This window comes from Peromyscus leucopus, chromosome 16_21 (genome assembly GCF_004664715.2).
Source record: "Peromyscus leucopus breed LL Stock chromosome 16_21, UCI_PerLeu_2.1, whole genome shotgun sequence".
Taxonomy (NCBI): Eukaryota; Metazoa; Chordata; class Mammalia; order Rodentia; family Cricetidae; genus Peromyscus; species Peromyscus leucopus.
Genome location: NC_051084.1, coordinates 25754352 through 25774540, shown reverse-complemented (window position 1 = coordinate 25774540; position 20189 = coordinate 25754352). Strand labels below are relative to the sequence as shown.

Here is a 20189-nt window from a genome sequence, read left to right as displayed (position 1 = left end):
TACCCACTCATCCACTTCTGTTTCCCCTCGTGTATCTTGTCGACACCGATGTCCAACTTCTTTGAAGTCACTCAAACAAATTAGACACCGAAGTACTCCCCAGTCATCTACTATAATCATCTTGATTGTGTCACTTTTCTTAAAACAAAGTTACAGCAAACAAATAACCCACTGCTGGATTTCATGCTGAGCCTTAATGTGAATTTTAAACATAGAGCGTTCTCTTGAGAAGTATTTGCATGTATCAAATGTCTAATTTTTTGAAATTTATAATCATACATAACATTCTCCTCGAGTCAGCACTTAACAAATCAATTCATTGTGAGATTTATAATATATGAAAATCATGTCATATTTATAACCCCCAAATAAACCCAAATAGTATAAATGGAATTACATACAGAATTCTCATATATGAAGTTAGGGATATATAATATTACTTCAACACATGACATTCATAAGATTAATAGTGCTGTGTAGCACAATGATACTTGGATCATGGTCATGTAGAATGTATCTTATAATCTCTAGGGGAGTCTCTACCTATGACCCCTGTTCCAAGAGAATGAACACCTTCTTCCAGTCAATGTGGGCACATTGTATATATGCGTGTGCAGGTAAACCATGCAAAGATTTAGCTAAAAGGCCATGGGAGAAGACTAAAGAGAGAGAGAAAGAATATAGAGATGGCTGAAAGGTAGATAATGATGGATGGACAGATGAGCATACTTATGGCTTAGCATTCCAAATAACACTCAACCTAAATCCAGACAAGAGACACAACACCCACAAAAACAGGGTAGAAACACGAATTATATAGGGTGTTGTGTTCTCTCTGACACACGTGCTACATACAGCATGTGTGTGAGGTCAGAGAACAAGTGCACCTTTACATGTTGAGACATCTCATCAGCCCCAGTTTTCATGTTAAGCATACAGAATGAATAGCATGTCAATAAGGAAGAGAATTCAGAGTCTCTGTGTCCATACATAAATGGCAGAAATGAATTCTTGATTAGGAGAGAATACTGGATGCTCGTACTAATATTTGACATAGCAGAAGAAACCCGGTGTTTCAGAGGCAAGTCTGCGCGTGAACTCTCATTGCAACCCTTGGCTTCTTGTGTGACCTTGGATAGTTACATCAAGGCCCTGGAACAGCTTTCTGGTCTATAAATAGTACCCCTAATGCCTTTCCCATGGAGCAGTTGTCAAAATAAGACCCCAAGTATAAAGTTCCTGTAACAGAGGACATTAAAAATGACACTCCGTTTTCTCTTAGATTAACTCTACAACTGCCTAACATTTAAATATGAGTCAGACAAATTTTGAGTGGGTGGAAATTCCAGCAGAAGATGGGGTTTTCTGTTAAACGCTGGTCGCTAGTCACTGGTTTGTCTCGACTGCTGTCCTGATTCTCGGGTGCACTACTGCATATTACTTTATTGTTTTCCAGTCTTTCAAGATCACGTTCTACTTTACAGTCACAGTATCCCACAGAGTTCTCATGGCCTGGCTTCCTTCTCCATCTCTAGAATGAGGGGTTTTTGCTTAGGACGGAAAGAAAGAGACGAACCTAGAAGACACAAACTAAAATAAACATGCTACTTCTAGAAAAGCCTCTCCCAGTCATGAATGTGTGTCCCTCATGGCAAGGATCTGTTCCATGTAATATTCTACAGTGTGACACCCTACTGTCCCCAGCTTTCTGGTCCAGGTTCTGTTCTGTGCTCCTCACAAACGTCAGACTGAAGGAAGGTCTTTTTAGCCTTTGTGCAGATAGGGGTTGGCTCTCTGGCTAACAGAAGAGAGCATTCTGTTCAGCTGGCAGCACACAGTTCTCACCTCACTAATAAGATTACTGTCACAGAAATGAAATATAAGCCCTAGACCAGCCAGTGTGGGCAATTCAAAAGTCTGCCCAAGGGAAACCCATTCATTATGGGAGTGCTTTAAAAAAATCTCAGGGATTGGAAAGAAAATTGCCAACCGCTTGCAATTCCATTTCCCTCCCATAACGTCGTCATGGCAACTCAGCATCCCTCTCGATCCTCTGTAGTCAACTACATACATTGTGGTATTGAAGCAGGCTCCCTTGCCTCCCCCAAAATAGCCTTTGCCAAGAAATTTTCAGCTGGGAGTTAATGTTATATAAGGTTGAAGAACAGCTTTTTTTGGTCCAGGACCTGTTCATTGTCAGTGACATTGTACATACATTGTAAGTTTGCATGTGGTGGTGTTGGTAACAAAAAAAAAAATCTTGTTAAGTTTCAAAAAAAAAACCCCAAACATTTGTGTAATTTGAGAGACAGTAATATGCCTGTCAGTATTACATTGCCAAGCACAATATCCATAAAAAACTCTTTTATAAGCTTGCAATATCCTGATTTACAAGAAAGGAAAATCTTATTAGAACAAATTCTGAGAGTTAAGGGGTTGAGGCATGCTCAATCTAATTGCCCTTGACAAATAGCTCACTCTCATGAGAATTTCGGGGTTTAGCTTTTGCTTTGTTTTCTGGGTTTTGTTTGTTTGTTTGTTTTTAGAGATGAGATATTTCAATAGTGCTCTGGCGATAGATACAGTGAGTTCAAAACAAGAAAGACAACAGGACCAGCAAGATGGTTCATCAGGTGGAGGGGCTTACTACCAAGCCCAGCAACCTGTACTTGGGTCCCAGGACCCACAGAGTAGGAGGAAATTGACCTCTGAAGTTGTCTTCTGACCTCCACACATCTGCCATAACACAAGCATGCATGCACACACAAATAAATGAATGAATGAAAAGTGTATAAAAATTTTTTTACTAAAAAAAACTACAACAGGATTTTTCTTTTTAATCATTGAACTAGAAAATACTTGTTTTAAGATTAGCTCAAGGTTTGGGGATATAGCTCAGTTGATAGAATGCTTGCCTAGCATTTATGAAGCCCTAAGTTTGATCCCCAGCATCAGATGAATGGGGCATAGTGACATGATAACCCCAGTACTGAGACAGGGGGGATATGAATATTAGAAGTTCAAAGTCATTCCTTGGCCTCATCCCAAATTAGAAGCCAGGTTGGGCTATCCAATACTCCGTCTCAAAAACAAACAAACAAGCTTTAAAAGACGTTCACCCACTCTGTTAATTAACTTAGTAATTGTTTTTCCTTTTGTTTTTCTGATATAGGGTCTTACTGTGTAGTCCAGGATAGCCTCAAACTGGAATTGTAGTTCAGGCTCCCCCCCTGCTTCAGTCTCCCTGGTAACAAGCAGAGGGTCCGATCATTCCTTGTTAGATTCAGATACCCCTTCATCATTTACATTATCTTTATGATTAGGGAAGGCTAGACCATTGTTGAAGAAAAAAATTATTTATGAAACTTATCAAAGAATGATAAGGCAGGGAATCGAGAGATGGCTCAGTGGCTAAGAGCACTTGCTGCTCTTCCAGAGGACCCATGCTTGATTCCCAGCACCCATAACCACCTAAATCTACAGGTACAGGGGACCTGACATTCTCTTCTGGCCTCCATGAATACCTGCACACATGTAGCACACACTCACACATGTAACAATAAAAAAAATAATAATAAGCCTTTAAAAAGTTGATGAGGGCCGGGTGGTGGTGGCGCACGCCTTTAATAGCAGCTCTCGGGAGGCAGAGCCAGGCGGATCTCTGTGAGTTCAAGGCCAGCCTGGTCTACAGAGTGAGATCCTGGAAAGGCACAAAGCTACACAGAGAAACTCCGTCTCAAAAAAAAAAAAAAAAAAAAAAAAAGTTGATGAGGTAAGCAGACTTTTCTACTACAAATCCTCACCGTACAGCCCCAAGGCAAGAGAGACCCCAACTCACATCAGAATACAACAAGGAAAGCAAAGGTGTAAATGTGGGGCAGAGCTGGGAAAATTACTCAGAGGGAGTGTCGTCGTGGGTTAGAGGAACTGCGGCCAGAGTGACATGACAGAATCATTTCTGCAGGTAGACTCGGGTCCTAAGATGGTGGTGGGCATAAGGGATTGGATCAATCATGGGCTGGGTCATCTATCTAAGCTGACCTCGCAAGGTTCCCATACCAAAGGAAGCAGAAATGAACAGCGGAAGCCCCAAAGTTAGGATCCCGATAGAAGTCAGCTGTAGGGGAGAGTACAAGGTACCCATTCCCCAAGGGAGGTGCAGAAAAAAAAAAAGACAAAAATGTGGGAGGGTAAGAAAGTTACGTGTCATTTTTGGAGAGTCTTCAAAGATAAACTCTAGTGAAGTGGTTCTCAACATGTGGGGTGCGACTCCTTTGGGTCTGCATTTTAGATATTTACGCTACGATTCATAACAGCAGCCAAATGACAGTTATGAATAAGCGTGGGTGGTTTCTGATGATGTAGCAGGAAGCTGGGTTCAGTCACTAGCAGTGGGTAAGGTAGTTAGGGGGATGCACACCTGCACTGTGGTCCCAGCACGCAGAAGGTAAAGGCAGGAGAATTGGGGGGTTCAAGATCATCCTAGGGCTATACAGTGAGTTTGAGGAAGGCCTGGCCTACATAAAATGATGTCTCAAGGAAGAAAGAGAGATGGGGAGACAGGGAGGAGAGACACAGAGATAGAGACAGAGACAGAGAGATGCTGTGAGCTGCAGATATATGAAGCAGGAATTCAGCTGACAGCGGCAAAAGCTTTTACCTGGAAGAGTCAAGAACTCTTCCAGAGGATAAAGCCAAAACTCAAGGAGTCTTGGTGACACCGGCTTTTGAATGTATTAGCTGTTTCCTGCAGCAAATTTCTTGTGTAGCTTTCCTGTTTGATTCTTTTCCCAACAACTTCTAACAGTGTGGTTGATCATCCATTGGGCACAGTTTCCCCTATATGATTGGGGTATTTGGATAACATCCCCCAACTGTGTTGACAACAGTCACACAGTCAAGACCTCTTTTTATCAGGCTTTTGTTCCTTTTTTAGCATTAGACTCAGAAGTCTGCCTTTCTGTAATTATCTCCATTAGCAAGTATCCCGCCAGGGCCATCTCCAGACAAAAGCATTTTTATCTGAGATATTTCTCAAACATCTAAGGACAGACTGCAGATAAGGTAAATATCCTGCTAGTTTCCTGAAATACAGTAATATCCATACTGAGACAACCGCCAAGGCCAGGCAGATGTTAGGTACAAAGATTTGTTTCTTGTGCAAATTAAGCTTAAACTCTTTCTTCCATAGCCCAAATGGTATCTCTAGTTCTAAAAGATTTCCCCTTTAACACTTAACTCAGAACAAAAGGGCTTTCACAGACCAGGTGCATCAAGATGTGCTGCGGGCTACCTAGCTACCGAGTACACTTCCCTCACCCAGCCAGAAAACGGCACAGCTGAGATAAGCTGAGACAGATACAGTGCCAAAAGAAAACAAAGGCAGTGTTAGTTTACTCATGACTTATAGTGACTTATAGACTCCTAACATTTTACCTAACCACTTCTAAGAATATAGTTTGAGCACATCAATTCCCTCTTCACCCATTTCAGCCCTTAGTTGACCCCATCTCCTTTAATCAACCCTTTTGGGGGGTTATAAATGAAGCTGACAATCACTGCTCTTTGTCTCAATCTTATCACCTCTTGTTTATGACCCTGAAAGCCTCTCATTGCGTTGTCAGAGTATTACTGCTTGTAAGCGTATATAATACCAGTACCCCCACAGCACTGGTGGAATTTGACTGAGAAGAATAAAGTATGGACCAAAGAGCTCAGGGTACTTAGCATCATTCGACATTCCTCAGATTAATTCTTTGCTGCTGGTAGCATCTCTTCTGGAACTCTGGGAGTATTCCTCTCAGGGCAGGTACCTGGGGAGATTTCAAAACCTGGCACCTGAACAGGGACACGAACCCTGGACCCTCAGATCACCAAGACTCCTTGAGTTTTTGGCTTTATCCTCTGGAAGAGTTCTTGACTCTTCCAGGTAAAAGCTTTTGCCGCTGTCAGCTGAATTCCTACTTCATGTATCTGCGGCTTGCAGCAGAGAGAGAGAGAGAGAGAGAGAGAGAGAGAGAGAGAGAGAGAGAGAGAGAGAGAGAGAGAGAGAGAGATGCTGAGATGCTGTAGTGTTAAACAGCAAGGATTTGGGTCCCAGAATAAGTGTCTCTCAAAAGAGTACTCGTGTTGGGCAGGGGCAGCCAGAAGTGTGTTCACTGGAAAGGGAAGGAAACAGAGAAAGCTAGGGTGAAGCCAGGATAGATGTTAAAAGACCTGGAATGCCACCCTGAAGAATTAGCTTAATTTTGTGCATGTATGTGTTGGCATGTGCGGGAGTGTGTTCCCGTGTGGAGGCCAGTGGATGGTCAAGTGTGATCCTCCATTAGTCTCCGCCATGTTCTCTTGAGATGGGGTCTCTCCCTGAACTCAGAGCTTGCTGATTTTAGACTAGGCTGCAGGCTCCGGCCGTCTTCCTGACCCACATCCCAGCATGCCTTTCTCACCAGCAGCTGTGCTGAGGCACTAGGCTTGACTGTGACCAGTTTTTGTTGTTGTTGTTGTTGTTGTTTTAACTTGGGTGCCGGGTATCCGAACTAAGGTCCTCATACTTGCTCACCAGTACTCCGACTCACTCAGCCTCCTCCCCAGCACCACCCTAAAGAATTTATACTTTCGCAGAGAAGTCAATGGCAGTTAGCAGAATCCCTCCTAAACAGAGATCTGTGCTGGGAAAGGTAAGCTGCCATGGAGCTTTAAAGCCAAAGAAGTTCAAAGTTCATGCTGTTTATTTTATTTTTGTCCAAAAGATATAAAATATAGTGAGTCCTAATTTTCCATACCCCTTTTGACTGAATCAAGTAGGGCTTTTGGAGTGTACACACTTTAAGTCTTCCGAGGAGCTGGGCAACCTCAGTGTCCTTGATTATTAAAAAAAAACTGGGCTGCTAGCGACCACTGTACAGATGACCTACCAACGTCCCCAAAGCTCTGCCAGCCCCACCTGTACAGCTGGCCTTCATGACAGGCTGCCCAGCTTCCTTGTGGGGTGACTCTCCTGCTGGGACTCTCCTTGAAGAGTCAAGTGATTCGAAAAGTGCCAGATCACATTTGGAGCTGATGTGAAGAAGCCGCATTAAAAGCATTACAAGGACTCTCCTGTCGGTTGTTTTTTGAAGTTTAGGGGGAACTGATGAATCTGACCTTGGAAACAGCTGACTGTATGTACCATTGAAGCAAAGTGATTGAGCGAACAGAGGCTGTAACAGTGGCGGAGCAGGCCTCTCCCACTGATGAGAGAATCTTCAAATCCTTTGTCCGTCAGCTCCACCTCTGTGCAGTAGACAGCAGAGATCCAAGCGTAAGACTGTAGCAGAAAGAAGGGTGACAGAGATTGAAATCTGAGCTTGGGGACTTGGTCTTCATTGCCCCTTGGTTGTCATGCCTAAGTCATCACTAATAACCCGAGCTTGGCCTGGCAAATGCCTTGTAGTGCTGGGGATAAACCCAGGGCCTCACGGCTACCAGGCTCAGGGCCTGAGCTGTGCCCACATTCCTCTGGCCTCCTTCTGAATTCAGCCTGTGTGTGCATCCTTGGGAGAGCAATCTTTAAACCTCTTTAAACCATGAGGGTTTAATTTTTTTAATTAATTGTTTTGGGTGTGTATATGATATACATGTGGGTGCTCATGTCACAGTGCACGTATCAAAGGACAATTTTGTGGGGTCACTTGTCTCCTCCCACCCATGCATGGGTTCTGGGGATTAACCTCACATCTCTGTGTTTACATGGAAAGTACCTTTATTCACTGTGTACCATCACTCTGGCCCTCCCTAGAGTTTTCATTTTTTCAGCGAAGATTATATTTTCCTTGTAGGAATGATTGTGAGAATAAAGTTATATGGCATCTTCAGAAAAATCTACAGAGGTGGGAAAGGTCTACATAGAGATGAATTGTACTTGACTGTGAGGCAAAAAATACTGGCTTCCTGAAGTCTGAAATACTTTCACACTGTTTCAGAATAAAAAGTTATTTTTTAAGGTAGACTCAAAAAAAAAAAAAAAAAAATGACCACAAGCCGGGTGGTGGTGGCACATGCCTTTAATCCCAGCACTCGGGAAGCAGAGGCAGGTAGATCTCTGAATTTGAGGCCAGCCTGGTCTACAAAGTGAGTTCCAGGACAGCCAGGGCTGTTACACAGAGAAACCCTGTCTCGAAAAACCAAAATGAATGAACATCGATGCCACTTAGAGTTGTAGTCGTTTATACATATGGTGGTACCTGCTTGCTTGTGCATACTAGTAATCAGCCTTGCTTCTCAGAGCAGCCCAGCCAGTTAGAAAGTGAATCCGGCATGCTGAATCAGACACTGGTGTATTGGTAGACACGATTACCTTTAGGTGGGTTTATTGTCTGAAGAGCACAGAAGCCAGCTTGTCTATGAAAACTTCTCCAGGAGATTGGGGACACTGGGACAACTTTAGCTGAGTGACTTTCTACTCACCCAGCTCCCTGCTGAGTCTTCGTTCCTAATTATCCCTTAGCAGCTGGTCCTTGCTGTGAGAATTGAAGGAAGGTCCACAGGTCCAGGGGTGCAAAGCTCTGAGAGGGGAGAGATGAAGGGAAGATGATGATGTAGCAGTGTCCTGTTGAGAGCTGTGTAACTCACATGGATGGAAAATAAATTCTTATGCCTACCAGAAGAGTCGCCAAAATGGGTCATAAATCCATTGCTGCTGATAAAAATGACAATGACAGACGGAGGAGCTAGAGCAGTGGTTCTCAGCCTTCCTCATGCTGCGACCCTTTAGTACAGTTCTTCAGGGTGTGACCCCCCCCAAGCCTAAAATTATTTTCATTACTACTTCATAGCTGTAATTTTGCTAGTATTATGAATCTTAATGTAAATATCTGTGTTTTCAGATGGTCTTAGGTGATCCCTGTGAAAGGGTGATTTGACCCCCAAAAAGTCATGACCCACAGGTTGAGCCCTAGAGGGGAGGGCTCAGAAGCTAAGAAAAGAACTCACCTTTGAGTCCCAGCACACATGTTGGAGGGCTCACAACCTCCTGTAACTCTGATTCCAGGAACTACGACATCCTCTGCTGGCCTCCAAGGGCACCCATATACACATGGCGAACACGCACACAGACACATAAATAAAAATAAAATAAATTGTGAAAAACAAAAAGGAAAGAAAAAGGAGCCCATGAAACAAACAATTTTGAGTCAAATATTGAGTGTGCTTAGATGTGCATTCCGAAAGCTTGTTCGGCAGCTGTTGCAAATCAGTCTACTCCAAAAACAAAATTTATCACCACCATCTGTAGAAGCAAAAATTAGAGATGGATTTTATAGTCTGCAGCCTGTCTCCTAACAATGCCACACTTAGCAGCGATATATGAACTGATCGTGAGGACACACAATTCATTAAAAGGATTTTTAACAAGTCGTTTAATAGGCACAACATTGTTGGTATAGGTTTTTTTTGTATTTTGATCAGTCATGTTTGAACAGTTGAATTAATCATCTTAATCAGATCTATTTTTGATATTCAGAGGCCGTGTTCTCAAAAAAAATCAATGAAGCTATCTTAAAATTAAGTTTACTTATGTCCATGCTAGAGGATATGATACAGTGATTAGTACATACTCCAGCACAATTACATCAAGAAAAAGTATCCCGGGAGTGGGGTGCACAGATATCTCAGAGGAAGGCTGAACAGTATAAAATTCCTCTTATGAACCCTCTTTGAACGTTTAGGTCCTGGGGGGACACTCAGTTGGCAGGGCCTGATTCCAGTCCCCAGAACCCACGGAAAACACAGGACTTACACTTGTAACCCCTGCCATGGGAAGGTGGCAATAGTCCAATCTCTGGGGCTTAAATTTACGAAAGTGTAATTCTCAGTTTTAAATAGAAAATGAGTGTATGGAATCCATGGGCTAATCTTTGATACCCATGGCCTACAGCATCCTAAATGGTTTATACCGTGACGGGTCATACACAATACACTGCGTCTCTGAGGCGTCCTTGAGGACATTAACGTGGTGTTTGCCTTTGTTCCACAGGACGGTCTGACGCCGCTGCACTGTGGGGCACGAAGTGGCCATGAGCAGGTGGTAGAGATGTTGCTTGACAGGGCCGCGCCCATCCTTTCAAAAACCAAGGTAAGGTCTTCGGTTTCTGAACAGTACTGTACTCGGATCTGATTCTTTTTACCTGAGCCTTTGGAATGAGAGGAAAGCATGGGTACAGTAACTATTAAATAGAGTGTAAGTTCGCCAGATTTTTAGAGGAGCTCGAAATCAGTTTGGGGACTGGGGAGATGGCTCAGAGGACAAAGGCTTGCCCTGCCATCATGAGGACTATGCTTCAGGTCACCAGCACCCACGGAAAAGCTACATAAACCAGTCAGGTGTGTGGGCCACCTGCCATCCCAGCATTCAAGAGGGCAGAGACAGAAAAACCTCCCTGCAAGCTTGCTAGCTAGACTAGCCAGAACTGGTATGAATTGGGTTCAGCAAGAGACACTCTCTCCACAAACCAAGTGGAAGGTGATTGATCGAGGCAGACTGTCTACAGTCGACCCCAGGCATCTACATGCATGCACAAGGGCATACATACCTACACACACACACACACACACACACACACACACACACACACACACACACACACAAATATGTTTAGGCTTATGAAGCCTTTCTGTATAATGTGTTCTACAGCAAAGCCATTTTTTTTTTCATTTGTTATTTTTGGTCTGTTATGCTTACTACTTCATGTTACACAATGAGACTTTCAGAGCTTGGCTGACTGCTGCTTTAAACAGACTCAAAGATCTACTTTCTGGCTGGGTTTTGAGTCTTTTTATACATCCCCACCCCCCAGTTTATTTCTTGAGAGTTTATAGGCTGGGGCTGGGGGATTCAGAGCCTTTGCCTGTCATATACTGGGTCCTCAGTTCCATGCACATTAAAAACATTAAAATTCTATTTGTCCACCCCCCACACGCATACACACTGTGTGGGATTTGACCAGTAAGCCTGCCTGCCCTTTTCATTCCCAGCAGTCTACTGGAACCCCCATGTCACCTCACAAAACCAAATGTGCACCTCTCTCCCTGTTTCCGTGTTTGGCAATCATGAGGGCCACTTGAAATTGGTCACAGCAGGGAACCTACCCACCCTAGTCTTTGGGACCTGGGAGGCGTTGAGAGCTCCGTCGTTTTAGAGGGCTGGCTGCTAAGCCTTGGCCAGCACGTCCATGTGCAGGTGTGAGCATGCTCAGGATCTCTCAGCGAGAAAAGCTGGTCACTGAGGCTAGGCTAGCAAGCAGGCTTTGGGGAGCCCCTTGTCTGCCCTAGTACTGCAGTAACAGGCGCGTGCTGCCATGCCTGGCTTTTTATGTGGCTTCCAGGGGATCGAACTCAGAGCCTCAGCATGGTGCAGCAAGCATTTGGCCAACTGTGCCATCTCCCTGACCCACCAAAGAGACCTTTTTGACCGTCTGACCTACCTGTGCTCATCGGTCAGACAGTCAGTATCATCTGAGCAGGCTTCCTTTTCCTGCTGGCACTCTTTACACTGTTTAGAAAGAACCTCTCCGGTGCAGTTGGCACATACTTGCTGCCCAGGCTGGTCCTTCCTACATCGGTTGCCAGTCAATACAAGCCCCTGTAGACAGGCCCCAGGCTGGTCTGATTTGGGCACTCCCACAATTGAGACTTGCCGCCCAGGAGACTCTAAGTATGTTGAGTCAGTGGTTAAATCTCCCTGGGATAGAGCCCTCTGTCTGTTTCTGACACTGCTTCCCACTCACAGTCTCCAGGAAGTCACGTGTTCTCTCCGATTTGTTTACTCAGCCCTCCCTCGAAGACGACAGAAAACATACAGCAAAGGAGGATTTGGCAGCCGTGAGGGAGCACAGATGTCTGTGGGTGGCAGTGTCAGATGGGAAATGTCCCAGGCCTGGGCGACACCTTTAGTGTCTACTTCGGTTCAGAATGTTGGAGGGGAATACTTGAGGCCAGAACATCCTAATTCCCCAGTAGTGGCCCAAGTATTTGAAGTCATATCAATATTTATTGAGCCTTTTTTTTTTTTAATCCACAGAACTCTCTGCTAGGCAGTTTGGGAAAATATTATCATACATTTCTTGCCTATAAGGAGTACAAATACCTAGTAGTGTGGGGATGGCTAAGTGATTTCACATTGCTTTGTCTTGAAGTTTTTCATAAATGCAATAAAATGCAGAGTTAATAACTGATCTCGGAGAATTCAGATGTACCTGGTTCCCCAGGGATGCTTACCACGTCTTTAAAAACTATTGATAACTTATTTTTTTCAACTGTATTTGCTGTTATGAGAGAGGAATGAGTTTGTTCGGCTTAGTTGATGTGCTAAATTATATTATTAGTAGTTTTAGAACTCCTCGTGGTAAATGGGCCTGCTGAAAAGCTCCCAGGCTGGCCCACTTCGCTTCTCTACTCACCTGAAGCTTTAAAGACTTGACATTGACCCAACACCCTCCTTGCTTCCCTTTCTTTGGAAAAACATCCACTGGACAGTGAATGGCATTCCAGACATTTTCCCCTTTGGTTCTGTGGACTGAACCTAAGGCCGCCTCTCTTCGTTTCTTCTTGAAATAAATCTTCAGCGTCTTCACCCAGCACGTGACTGTGACTAAAGCCGAGTTGATTTAAGCTGAGGTCACATTGCTGGGCCTGTGGTCAGTGGCCTCCTTTTACTCACTGTTGACACACGGGGGCACCAGATTGCTAGAAATGGATGAGGGTTTCCCTGCTGGCCTGTGAGATGAAATAATGAGCTGTTATATCTGGAGCGCTGTACTTTTCTAGACATCTGCAAGGGTAAAACCAATAATAAACCAGTGGCTGCTGATCAGATCTCCCTTTGATTGACTGACTGATTGATTGATTGATTGATTGATTGATTTGTAGTTTCAAAGGGTAAAAAATCCTACTAAGAATGCAGTGACTTTCTGGGCTCCAGTACAATCCCATATACGTTTTAAATTGGGGAAAGAAATTACCCTTGACCGTTTGCTTTTCATTGATGTAAGAAAGGGAAGATTTGGGCTGGAGAGATGGCTCAGCGTTAAAGGCTAGGCTCACAACCAAAAATATAAAAAAGGGAAGATTTTTCAAAGCAGGTGCCATTCAAAGCAATTGTCAACCCCTGTTAAAACTGAACAATTAGAGTTTTTAACATGTTCATGTTTGTTCTGTGTTTGGCTCCTTTGAGTTAAAAAGGCAAAACAATTGAGTCCTCTTTTCCTTATGTGTTCCAGAATGGACTGTCTCCATTGCACATGGCCACACAAGGAGACCATTTAAACTGCGTCCAACTCCTCCTGCAGCACAATGTGCCCGTGGACGATGTCACCAACGACTACCTGACAGCCCTCCACGTGGCGGCCCACTGTGGCCATTACAAAGTTGCCAAGGTTCTTTTGGATAAGAAAGCTAACCCCAACGCCAAAGCCCTGGTGAGTTGTCCAGCCGTCCAGCCCGAGTGCCTCACTGAGGGCACATGGCGCCTTGCATGTGGAGGGATCGCCCTTCCAGAGATAAAGATAAGACAGTGTGCCTGGAATCGGTGTACTTGTTCGTCTTTGCAAATGTCCTTGGGAGTGGACAGAGCCTCCTGTGCCGACAGGAACAAAGCCTACCGAGCTCTTCAGGGTCTCACTCCTGTTCCTCACTCGTGTTCCTCACTCGTGAAAGCCTGACGCTACACAGTTGCAAAAAGACTGACATGACCTCACCGTGGAAAAGTTACCAGAGTTAGACACTGAGTGATTTTGTTGTTGCTTTTCTGACACATAAAATCTTTAAGCAAACCAGGCTTAAACCTCTTATCCCAGCACTTGTAAGGCTGAGGCAGGAGGATTACTGTGAGTTCAAAACCAGCCTGATTTATAGAGTGAGACTTTGTTTTGGGGGGAAAATATGTATGTGTGTGTGTGTGTGTGTATATATATATATTACATTATACAATATACATTATATATTATATATATAATATTACATTATATATTATATATATGTATATATGTATATATATATATATATATAATAGCAGAAGAGATCTGAGTTTAAGGACAACCAGGTCTATATAGTAAGTTCCAGGCCAGCAAGAGCTACACAGTGAGACCCTGTCTTAAAAATAATAATAATATTTGTCTAAGAATTTGTGAGCTGAAATGGTGTTAACCTTCGATTTTTCTCAGTAAGACAATGTTATTATTAAAATAAATAATCCTTAGTAAGGTGTTGATATTTCATTCAGAATGAGCACTTTGTGCTCAGGGAAAGGATGAAAATGCCCAGCGTTAGAGAAACCATGAATTTACTGGTAATTTTGAGGTAAAAGTTGTAACTGCATCTGGCCTAACCCTTGCAGGCAGGTTTCTGCTTCCCTCCAATGCTGTATTGTCCTTCAGAGCTCTAGAGACTCTGGCCTCTGCCCTCCTTCAGGTGCCTGAAATTCAGGGTAGGGAAGGGGGAGGTTGGAATTCCATACACAGCAGGCAGCTCCTTTGTATTATAATCTCAACCACCCCGGGAGCTGTTTGACCTGCCCGGTGTGTCAAAAGCCTCTGCATTCTGAGAAGGGAGGGGAGCCCTGAGTGACCATGACTCACTCATTTTTCCATATGAGAAAAAAAAGAGGGGACCCTTAAAGCAGGGCGTGTGCCTCACTCTCATTTTCCGATGACTAAACTTTTCCCAACACAGTGGCATTGTAGACAGTTACCCTGGGATGAACTGTGGCCAAAGAAATGGTCCCAGGAACCTCCGTGGCGGCACCTGCTGTGGCTTTGACCTCAGCCTGTCTGGTGGACCTTGGTATTGTACACTTCCTTACCAACAGCTGAAATGGGCGGCCCTGTCCCAGCTGTTGGGCAGAACAGTCTGGTGGGTAATTTGTTGAGAAGCCAATTCTTTTATGAGATGAAACATTCGAGCAAATGAGCTAAGTATTATTGAGTCATCTAAGTTCCGGTGTCTTTAGAGTAAGCTTGTGCTCAAGTTTTGTTTTGTTTTTCAAGACAGGGTCTCTCTCTATGGCCCTGGCTATCCTGCAGCTCACCCTGTAGACCATGTTGGCTTCAAACTCAGAAATCCCCCTGTCTCTGCCTCCTGCGTGCTGGGATTAAAGGCTGCCCCACCGCAGACCAGCCTTGTGCTTGCGTCTTAAGGCAGCAGAATAAACGAAACTCTGGCAAATAGCAATGTCCTGTCACCCAGGGGACAAGTCAGAACAGGCCCTGGCAAAGCCTGGCTGTGCAAACAAACTTCTGCTCATTGTGCTGGTGTTTTTTCCAAGCTGGTTTTGTATTTGTACTGAGGCAGAAGAGGGAACCATTAGCTCCATAACTCAATAGAAGAATAACAAGTGCTCAGTGAACATACCCTGGTCCCTAGCTACTGAGTCTCAGGAGGTCCAACTTCAGATCTAACGCTTGTGGGGTCCAGGTAAGAGGCAGGACACTAATGTCTCTCTCAGAGACAAATCCATCCTCCCAGAATATATGATTTTGATGGTCTAAGTTTACAAATCTGGGCAGTGGTGATTTTTGTAAGGCTTGGGATTCTTGGAGAGTTGCCCACAGGGAGGAAGAGAGTGGACACTTGAGAGTCATAGTAAAGTCAATCAAGGTTAATATGAAGGACTAACTGGCTAGAGTGAGGCCAGGCCGTTCAGGTGTGGCATGGGCAATTAAAGACACCCCTCCGCCCCCTGCCCCCCCCCCCCCCGCCAAAAAAAAAAAAAAGAGCAAGACAAAAGGACATTAGCTAGTGTGATGGCACATGGTTAAAATCCCAACCATCTGAAGAAAGTAGGAGGGCTGGAGAGATGATGGTTCATTGGTTAAGAATACTAGCTGCTCTTCCAGAGGACTCAGGTTCAATTCCCAGCAGCCACACAGCAGCTTAGAACTGTTTGTAGCTCCAGTTCCAGGGGACTCTGGCCTCCACAGGGCATTGTGTGCACCCGGTACACAAACATACATGCAGCACCCATACACATAAAATAATAATGTAAAAATGAAAACAATCAGAAGACATAGGTCTGAATCTAGCCTGGCCTACATCATGAGACTCTGAGTCAAAAATCCAAGTAAGGGGCTGGAGAGATGGCTCAGTGGTTAAGAGCACTGACTGCTCTTCCAAAGGACCCGGGTTCAATTCTCGGCACCCACGTGACAATTCACAACTGTCTGTAACTCCAGTTCCAGGGGATTCAATACCCTCATATAGGCAAAACTTCAATGAACATGAAATAAAAATAAATAAATCATTAATATATATTTTTAAAAAATTAAAAAAGATTTAAAAAAATCATTTGAAACAGTGAACTCCAAAATAAGGAAGTGTATCAATGGTTTGCCTTTTCCTACCAGGAACTTATCACCAACTTATACTTCCCGCCTATGACCACCTGGGAACCTTAATAGGAACCAGTCCAGACTCCTTTTCCTCCCAGGAAAGAAGAGCCATGTGTCTAACCTCTTGTGGTTTTGAAGTCTGCAGGGCACCTCATTTTCCTTGATGCCTTTTGCTGCCCACAGTGGAACTGACTTCCGCGGAATGGAGCTAAGTAGATCTCTGCGTTTGTCCCTTTACAGAACGGCTTCACCCCTCTCCACATCGCCTGCAAAAAGAACCGGATCAGAGTGATGGAACTCCTTTTGAAGCACGGTGCATCTATACAAGCTGTAACCGAGGTGAGAGGTGGGCGTTTTGGGGGGTTCAGGGGACAAGAGGGTATCGCTTCAGCAGTGAGCGGAGAGTGTCCCCTTCAGGGAAGTACCTAGTTCTGCTTGTGTTACCTGTCACAAGCCACATTCTTTACTCTTCGCTGGGAAGGCTCTCAAGATTGAGGCAGGAAGAGACACGGGTGTGAGTGAGTGTGTAAGGAGATGATGTCAATGTACCCCAGGACAGAAGTGTAGTTCAGAACACACAAAGTGCGGGCTCCACTGTGCACATGTGATCTGAGATCAATCTGGCGCACACTATTTCTCTAGTGGAGGCCGGTTTGTCTCCTAAGGGGCATCTCAATCGTCACCTCTTGGGTAGAGGCTGGCTGTGCCACCAATGATGCACCCTTGCCTGCAGCTGGCTGGCTGAAAATGTCAGTGTACCTAGGCTGAGAAACCCGTTCCTGTGCTGTGAGAGCGGAAAGATAGTTCTGTGTGGAGGTTTACAGTGAATGGAGGACGGAAGTGCTGCCGTTGGGAGCGGAGAAGCCCTGTGTGTCTTTCCTCTGAACCCACCCAGAGGCCCCGTCCTTTGTGAGTCAGCACTGCCTCTATCTCCACATGGCAAACAGGCCTGTGTCGCCCTCTCCAGAACTGCCCCACCCCCACCCCACCTCTCCAGCTTCCCATCTCCAAGGAACTCAGCTGCAAATTCTAGCCTTGGCTTTTCTCCTACAGCGGGTCTGTGTATAACACTCATTTGCCAGGCTGGTCCTGCCTCTCTGGGCCACTTTTCCCAGGAAATCTGCCCTTACTGCCTGCCTAGCCCTGGGTGCTCTCTGTGGGACAGTCATGTGCCTGTTTCTTATCCATTTGTCACATGTGTGACCCCGTGGCCCCCATGACTCCAGAGCCTTCAGACCAAGCCTTCCTGTCCTCACAAGCCCACAGTTCAGAAAGTCTTGTTGAATGCTTGAGACCGGACACGAACCTCCTGTAACTGCTGCTTGTATGTGGCATTTTTACCTTGCCTTGAAAATTCTTCTAAATTCTCAGCACACAGTGGTTGGAAAACCCTGTGCAAATCTACACTTTCATGAGACTTGTGTCTGCTTGTTAGGTACCCTGGTTTTTTTTTTTTTTTTTTTTTTTTTTTTTTTTTTTTTTTTTTTTTGTACACAACAGTGATTGTATCTCAGTGCAGGGAAACCCTTTAGAGGTCAGAACTGACTCCGAGACAAACCTTGGATTGGAGTTGTGTTAGCGTCCAGAGATGCTGGCTAGTGCTGAGAAGTCTCTACCAGACTCCAGCTGCCTGAGAACTTGAGAGGGCAGTTCCCTGACACCTGACTCCCCTGTTGCAGGAAAAGAATGCCAAACTATAACAAAAACTCCCCTGTCCTCCTCTTCTTAAGCCCTTGATATTTGGAGGCTAGGCAGGCAGACTTTACCTTCTTTCATCATTTACTTTTATATGTACATGTATATATGTGTATTGTATATATGTGTGTATGTATATTGCATGCATATATATCAGTGTTATATACTAATATACTATATATATATGGAGAGAGAGAGAGAGAGAGAGAGAGAGAGAGAGAGAGAGAGAGATATTTGAACCTACAGCCTTACCCATGCTAGGCAATACTCTCCCACTGCACTTCAGAACCAGCCCTGTCACATATTTTTGACATATCTCAAATTTCTAGAGAGATTATCTATACTTTCTCTCTCTTTAAAAATAGAAGCCAATTTTTCCATTCAGATTATTTGTATCAGTTTCATGTTATAAGCTAATTAAATTCTGAAAATTAAAAATGGAACCAAGTTATATGAGCAGCACAAGGAAAGCGGAGTGCTTCTCGTGATTCTTATCGCGAGACTTTAATTCTTGTCTTAATTTCTCTATTTATACCTTCTTATCCGTGGACATATTCACTAGAAAAACCCCGACAATCAGTCAGTTCTGCTATATATTGACAAGTGTTCGGGGGAGGAGGTGTGTATGTCCACAGAGTTTGAAGCAAGCATCCTGTTGCTCTCCATGAGCCTTTCATTCACTTGCTTGTAGAGTTAACATATCGAATGATAGGGAGGCCCGCCATTGGTTTTCTCTTTGTTAGAGGGATGGTTTACATTGGCTACTTTATGTATCATAGGCTCCATTTATTCAGAGTTCATGGGAATTCCAAGTTCAGAATAGTATTGAATTAGTAGCCACCATTTTACTAATGTGTATGTTATCACCATGCCCCACATACAAACACACATATGGACAATAAAAGTTCTATAGTAAGAAATTTTATTTCTCTTTAGACTTTTTCTTAAGTCTCTATCAAAATTATAAAATAAATGTTTCTTTCTTTAATAGAGACGATGTTAAGTCTTTCATAATCACAGATCTTACTTTAGGGAAGCGACAGTTGTGCTGATATATTCACCTCATAGAACCTGTGACATACAGTGACTATCTTAATGTCTTTCCATTTGCCCCCTGTGCTGGTTAAGATGGATGCATGGATTGTGGGTGAGTGGATGAAGGAATGAATGGGTAGATGGAGTGAATGAGTGGATGGATGGATGGATGGATGGATGGATGGATGGATGGATGGATGGATGGATGGATGAGTGGGTAGATAGATGGATAAATGGATGAGTGGACATGTGGGTAAATGTATAGGTAGGTGGATGGAAGCAGGCAAACAGGCAGGCAAGCACATGATCAAGCCCCTTACATGATAAGCCAACAACCACCTTTGTCTTCCTTCCTCTAGTCGGGCCTTACCCCAATCCATGTTGCTGCCTTCATGGGACATGTAAATATTGTATCACAGCTAATGCATCATGGAGCCTCCCCAAACACCACCAATGTGGTAAGTACCCTTAACAAAGAAGTTCAGTTGTGAGTTTTTAAGATGCTAAAAAAAAGTGGCTTTTATGTACTTATATATTTACTATAAGTAAGTTCATTATTATTTAGTAATAATTATTTAGTAATAATGAACTTATTACTTCAGATATAGAGTTTGAAAACATCTTTGATTTCCTTAACTTTAAAGGCAAGATCCTGTTAATATTCACTTGACTAAAAATTGTGAAGATTTAAGAAATGTGTCCATTAACATTGCAAGGGCATTACTACTGGATAGTAGAGCAGAATTGCAGTACTGTAGTATTCTTTGAGAGAATCCATCAAAGTACTGCACGTTGAGGGTATGATTCACACAGTGTCATCATACATGTGAAGACATAATTACACATAACTTCAAAGTCAATTTGCTTTAGAAGGGTTCTACCATATTGTAGCAATCCCATGGAAATCTGAGTGAACAGGCAATGTTTCCCCACACTGGGCATCACCATCAAACCCATGAGATGATTTGGAGTCATTACCTGAGCAGTAACTGCCCACCCTGAGCATGCTGCACCATCCGACGTTGTTTTACAGGCTTTCAAATTTAGCATCATCCTTTTAGCACAATGGACTGCAGGCACAGGGCCACCCATTTAACTCAC

General features: G+C 43.9%; 1 protein-coding gene and 1 long non-coding RNA gene across 36 annotated transcripts in view; one reads left to right on the top strand and one right to left on the bottom strand.

Annotated features, from left to right (window-relative positions):
* The window catches only part of Ank3 (ankyrin 3), a 484120-nt gene that overhangs the window by 315030 nt on the left and 148901 nt on the right, over positions 1–20189 (top strand). For all 35 annotated transcript variants that reach the window (XM_037199680.1, XM_037199673.1, XM_037199672.1 and 32 more), the window contains 4 exons: positions 10013–10111; positions 13254–13451; positions 16599–16697; positions 19448–19546. In XM_037199680.1, the coding sequence (XP_037055575.1) occupies positions 10013–10111; positions 13254–13451; positions 16599–16697; positions 19448–19546 (495 nt within the window). The remainder of the gene's footprint in view (positions 1–10012; positions 10112–13253; positions 13452–16598; positions 16698–19447; positions 19547–20189) is intronic.
* Positions 6711–9073, bottom strand: LOC119086746. The gene is made up of 3 exons (XR_005090091.1): positions 8971–9073; positions 8446–8543; positions 6711–7272 (listed from the first exon to the last, which is right to left on the bottom strand). It is a non-coding gene; the product is annotated as an uncharacterized LOC119086746 (long non-coding RNA).